This window comes from Cylas formicarius, unplaced genomic scaffold (assembly GCF_029955315.1).
Source record: "Cylas formicarius isolate icCylForm1 unplaced genomic scaffold, icCylForm1.1 PGA_scaffold_171__1_contigs__length_20587, whole genome shotgun sequence".
Lineage (NCBI taxonomy): Eukaryota > Metazoa > Arthropoda > Insecta > Coleoptera > Brentidae > Cylas > Cylas formicarius.
Window position 1 is genome coordinate 7,174 of NW_026844247.1, and position 6,667 is coordinate 13,840.

The window sequence follows — 6,667 nt, forward strand, 5'->3', positions numbered from 1 at the left end:
GTGAACGCTATTTTTAATACGTATGGCGGTCGAACGTATATATTTTACGGTAAACGCTACTATGCAGAAATAGACGAGTGTTCTTTGAGTGCGAGTGAACACGGTTTTACTACGGAACTGTTTCCGGGTCTGCCCGACGATTTGTCGGGCGCGTTTCGATACACCAACGGACATTTGTATTTTTTCAAAGAGAAAACGTATTACGAATACAACGAATTTTTGAATAAATTAACGAGAGTCGGTGAAATAGACTTGAGTCTTGTCGCAATTAATTGTCCCACAGAGAGTGTCTTTAAACAAATTAGGGATTTGTTAAGAAAGTTATCGATCTTTCACAACAATGAATAAGAAGTTAGTTTTCTTCGACGATTTTAGAAGCTTGGATACCGATCAACTTGAATTGATTCCTGTGCAACATTTCTTGGAGCATGTGAGACCGCACGATTTGTTAAATATGTGGCATAAGTTACCAGTACGACATCGCAACAATTTTGAATTGCAAACTCATTTGCCCTGCTTTGTTCACTATAACAGACCGGACAGCAAAATGCATATCGACGGCCCGGCACCTCCCCAGAATAAATGTCATTATTGTTTGAGTGTTATAAAAGCAGTTACCGAGATCTAGGATAGATTCATTCGGGCTAGAAACATGGTTTTGTTAAGTGCTCACTTTGTTTTGTTGTCGGCTGTGGTACAAAACGTTTTCTATATACATAAACCTAAGGATGTGATTGAAGCGTTCGTTTGTTTCAAAAATCATAATAATCGGTGCATTTGGCCCGATACGTGGACGCGTATGCAACTCGCTCAGGTCAACGGAATCGACAAGCTACAAACTTTTAGCGTGACATTGTCGAATAACACTACCGCAGATAAGCCGTATTTAAATTACAAGGTACGTTTCGTTTTCGCGAACCGGAGCTACGAAGACCACGGCGAATGGCAAACGATCGCTATCAAGAATTCCAATAACACCAGCGGCGGCGTTAACGACAATTGCGGTAACGAATACAACATCTCGGCAGATCGAAAAACTATTTTAATCCCGCTATATGTAACTACGTGCGCTTGTTTGCTTCTTTTGGCAAAATGCTTATTCAAATTGACTAAATGTAAATATCTCTCTTAATTACACCGATAGTGGGGGGTTGTTGATATATAAGTACATTTGAATTTGATACCGAAGTCAGTCTGTTTGTCACAATGTGTAACAAAGTGGTCACTATCGATGAAAACACGATTTTCGAAATAAAGAATTCAGGTGTCCGTTTCATCTTCAAGAACAAGCACATAGATTTTCAAGTCCAGGATTTTTGGGATTTTTTGTTCTTTCTGGAGGACGAGGTGGGAGAAATCATGTTCTGGAACGACATAACAGTCTACATCGGGAGCAGTATCGAGGTGACCTATTCGAACGAAGAAGAGAGCTGTGAGTTGATACTGAAACGGGATCATGGCGACGAAATTATCCTCGACCGCGATGAAGTAGAAAATCTCATGGACCAGAAACACCGCTTGTACGAAGCATTACGTTGTCTACATATGAGCTAATAAATATTTACTATTGTATCTATAGTTTTTCTTTTATTAAACCGTGATTATTGAGACACTCTGTATAAGTCACTCGACTTGTTTACCGACGACTCGATCCCCCGCGTCACCGCGCCACACCGTCTCCGCGCCGCACCGTCACCGCCCTCTACCGGGGGGGCCTACGACGGTCGGAGCGCGCGACATCTAGCAGCGACGGGCGGAACCGGGGCAAAACAGGACGCTACACAAGCTGGCGACATCTAGCAGCGACGGGCGGAACCGGGGCAAAACAGGACACTACACAAGCTGGGTGGGGGGCGGAGCGCACTCTGGGAGACAGGGGGGACACTAGGACGCCACGCGCGGGGGGCCCCCGCTGCGGGGGGGTTAGGAAATTGAGGTTATGTACGGTTTCTGTTGCTTATATCGGCACTATACATCTACTACGTAGTAGATGTATAGTGCCGATATAAGCAACAGAAACCGTACATAACCTCAATTTCCTAACCCCCCCGCAGCGGGGGCCCCCCGCGCGTGGCGTCCTAGTGTCCCCCCTGTCTACCAGAGTGCGCTCCGCCCCCCACCCAGCTTGTGTAGTGTCCTGTTTTGCCCCGGTTCCGCCCGTCGCTGCTAGATGTCGCCAGCTTGTGTAGCGTCCTGTTTTGCCCCGGTTCCGCCCGTCGCTGCTAGATGTCGCGCGCTCCGACCGTCGTAGGCCCCCCCGGTAGAGGGCGGTGACGGTGCGGCGCGGTGACGCGGTGGATCGGGAGGATAATTAAATAAACTTGAATTTTAATACATTTTATTTTATTTATAAAATTGGTCTGGCGAGGAGTTTCTTCTTCTTTTTATGTCGATTCAGTCGACCATCCCATTGTTCCTGTTCCTTGCGTTGTTCTTCTTCCCGTTCCCGGAGGAAATCTAAATACGAAGTGCACTCCTCGCCGTCCCACTCCGTCGACCACCCACCCGGGTACTCCTGCTGCTCCTTTGTTTCTTTTGATCCACCGGGTTGCTCCTGCTGCTGGTGATGTTCCCTTGTCGTTTCATGTCGTACCGGGAATTCTAACCCCCGGTACTCTTTGTGTGATTTGAATATGTGACGCCCTAAGCGATGCGCCAACATAATATGCGACTTGTCATACGGACAAACCGCGATTTTTTCTAGAACAAAACAAAGTATGATATGTAGCGTTTCCTATAAAACACACATTTTTTTTTTAAACAAAACTTCCAAAAAGGGGGGTTATCAAATAATTTTAAAAATTGTTTTTTAAGTTATACGCGCATACCAAAATTCACGTTTCAATTCACTGTCATTTAAATGTAAGTGTATTATTGTCAAAAGGGCAAACTGCAATTTTTTAGTACAAAAAATAAACAAAAATATGTATATATTTCGCGTTTTCCCCATAAAACGCACATTTTTGAAACAAAACTTTCAGTAATTTTAAAAATTGTTTATTTTTTAAAAGCCAAAATTCCCTATTCACTGTCATTTAAAAGATATTAAAAACGCTCAATTTAATTCGATTATTATTGTCAAAAAGGCAAACTGCAATTTTTTAGTACAAAAAATAAAACATTTTTGAAACAAATTTAAAAATTGTTTATTTTTTAAAAGCCAAAATTCCCTTTTCCATTCACTGTCATTTAAAAGCTATTAAAAACACTCAATTTAAATCGGTTATTATGCAACGTAAAAAAGATGAGTATCATATTTTAAAACAGGTAGAAACTAACCAAAAAAGTGATAACCCAAACTGAAACCCACAAGAAAAGACGCGCACTGTATAAAGGTAATTAAAATATAAAACTTACCAGTTGTAGGGTCGTAGGGAAATGGACATCGCACTTCTCTATTCATTGCACTGAATATAGTCTATAATACACATGCAACGTATTTATACACATGCACTCCCTTCCATGGTTGAATTAAAAGTCGAAAGGTCTTCTACCCACAAGCACCAACGCCGATTTGAATAGACGCGATGTTGTCGCCAGACAACCGTGCAGGTAGGAGTCTCAAGGTCAACACGCTTTCACACGGGAACGCAACCGTTTCGGACGTTGGACGAACGTATGTTGCCGCAAAAGATCAAGGCCAACTTGCTTTCATTTTTTACAATCTCCGTATGGGATGTGGAATTTCAAAACGCGCCGAGTCTAAATGTCAAGTTGTTTTGCTTGTTGAGAATAATAATTAATTGCCCCCTTTATATTTGCTCCGTGGGATTAACGTAATGGGAAAAATTTGTTGCAACGCATGTGGAGGTGTCTTCGTTTGTTAACTTTTAGAAAGTATTCTCGCACCGTATAAATACATCTCATTTTTCTCTGTTTTGTCAGTAGTTGTTTTTGGTATTATTCGTGCAACGTGGAAGCTAACTTAGTGGTTTGGTGTTCGTACAAAAAATCAGTAAGTACCTTTTTTATTGTCTTATTTTAATTCTTTAACATTTGTTATTATTTTATAAAGGTCCTAAAGATCATCTTAGTACTCTCAACCCGTAACCGCAAATAGAATAGCAGCAATCTTAAGCGTAAGTTTTTTTTATTTTTTTAATTTTGAGATAAAATAATTAATAATAATTTATAGATGGACTTAAGTCAACTGAATCAAACCTGTCTTGCAGAAGGTGATTTTGAGCAGCCGATTGTCAAACTGCATGAATTGCCGATAGGCGTTCCGTTTAAAATTACTAGAGCCAAAATTGTTAATACAAAATTTGGCAATTCCGTGTTGCTGCAATTAGAAAATTCCGTAGTATTTCTTCCTACTCGCGTGACAGAAGCTTTCCGTCCGAGACTAGAACACTTTGCGTCGGGGCAGTACAAACTGGTCTACGAGGGATCCAAAGATATTGGAAAGCCCAACTCTTTAAAGAAATTCAAAATAATTCAAAATTAATCAACATATTATACAGGGTAAGTCTTATTTACTGTTATATATTTAATAAACCACGATGCGCGTAAAGCAGATCATTCATAGAGCGCAAATCTTAATTTTAACCTTACAAAAATTAAAAAAGCATATTTCCGACAAGTTCACTCTTAGAGATAGTGATGTGTGGCTTAGGAGACTAAATAAAAATATTGAATCTTGCAACCAAATCGTTTCTAACGAAAAGGATTTATCTATTGGGTTAAAAAGAAAATTACAAACTACAATTCAACATCTGAAAGCTATTAGAAAAATTATTCTTAATTATCAACATAAGCATTTTGGATTGGGATTACAAAGTAGTAGCCGCGAGACAAACACAAATGAAATGGTTGTATGGGAATCGGTAGCGTCGTGTTTCCAGGGAAGAGTTCAGACCGGTGTCATAATTAATTTACTTCATAAAGATTTAATTCAATTTTTAAACGATTCTCGTCCAATATTTCAACAAAAAATTAGTCAAATTTTAAAGAAATTTTTATTGCTGAAAGTAAATACCACATTTTGCGGTGAATTTATTAAGGCAAAAAATGATGTCCAAGGCGAAGTTGATGTTAAATATCTGAGTACCGGAAATGCTGTAGTTGATTTAGGAACAGAATTGAATGATTGGTTTGTTGAAAATGTGCAAGATAAAATTTTAAATCAAATGTCAGAGTTTCAGGAACGTGATTCCGGGTGGGCTTTAAATAATATTATTTATTTAGAGATTAACATTAATAAATTTGAAATGGGTAACGGGTCATCCTTCGTTGAGTTGCCTAAAGAAATTGCGAATAAAAGGGCTTGTATTAACATTAGAAATGACGATCAAGCGTGTTTTTATTGGTCAGTTGTATGCGGACTCTTTCCAGCACGTTTTCGTCAGTATTTACCCTCTTCATATCCATACTACAAAAGTGTTTTGAAAACTGAAAATTTACAAACACCTATGGAAATGAATAAAATAAGCAAATTTGAAAAAGACAATGATATTTCCATCAATGTTTATATCTTAGAGCTTAATAAAAATGAAAAAACTAGTTTTTATTCCGTGTTACCTGCACGATTAACAAAAGAAAAACGCGAAAAACATTCAAATTTGTTGTTAATACAAAATAAATATTATCCAAAAGTTAATGATTTTGATCCTGATCCGCAAGATAATGATTATGAAGAAATAAAATATCACTATTGTTACATTAAAAATTTGTCTCGATTAGTTTCCTCACAGCTCAGTAAATATAATCACAAGAAATACATTTGCGATAGGTGTTTGAATTATTTCAATAACGAAACTCGTCTACATGACCATGAAACAATATGTTCCAGTTTCAATGAGTATAAAGTGTCTTTTCCCAAATATGATTACGTTGAATTTCGAAACCATATATATAAACAAAGGACTCCGTTTGTAATTTACGCCGATTTTGAGAGTCAATTGAGAAAAGTAAATTTGAAAATTTCAGATAAAACCTCGAAATACCAAAAGCACGAAGCTTACAGTGCTGCATATTACTTTAAATGTTCTTATGATGATTCAATATCATTTTTCAAAAGTTATCGTGGTCTAGATTGTATTGATTGGTTCGTGGAGGAAATATCTAATTTATCAAAATTTGTTCGTTCAAAATTTAAGGATATTATACCAATGGATAGTGAAATTAGTCTAGATCAAAGGTCGAGTCATTGTCATATTTGTGAAAAACCTTTTTTAAAAGAAGATGTTATTGTTCGTGACCATGATCATTTTACTGGTAAATTTAGAGGTTTTGCCCATCAGGCTTGTAATTTAAATTTTAAAAAAATATTTGTAGTGCCCGTAGTATTCCAGAACCTTTCTGGATACGATAGCCACTTCCTGCTTCCGGTTTTAGCAAAAAAAAGCTATGTATCCATAGTTCCGGTTAATAAGGAAAAATACATCTCTTTTACATATTTCGAACCTGATTATAACATAAAATTTAGATTTATAGATTCGTTTAGATTTTTGGGAGCATCTCTGGATAATTTAGTTTCCAGTATGGATAAAAATGAACTATATATTTTAAGAAAAGAATTTTCCGATCTCGACGAATCAAAATTAAATTTACTGTCGCAAAAAGGTATTTTTTGTTACGATTACATCGACCATATAGACAAATTAAATGAAACAACTTTACCCCCGATTGAAGAATTCTATAATAAATTAAGTGAAAGCAATATTAG

The 6,667-nt window shown here is 37.6% G+C and overlaps 1 protein-coding gene across 1 annotated transcript; it reads right to left on the reverse strand.

Annotated features, from left to right (window-relative positions):
* Window positions 1-2,347: 2,347 nt before the first annotated feature.
* Window positions 2,348-3,496, reverse strand: LOC132695951 (uncharacterized). Its single transcript, XM_060660498.1, has 2 exons — window positions 3,358-3,496; window positions 2,348-2,700 (listed from the first exon to the last, which is right to left on the reverse strand). The coding sequence occupies exons 1-2, from the start codon at window positions 3,401-3,403 to the stop codon at window positions 2,348-2,350; spliced, it is 399 nt and encodes a 132-aa protein (XP_060516481.1). The 5' UTR covers window positions 3,404-3,496.
* Window positions 3,497-6,667: the final 3,171 nt, after the last annotated feature.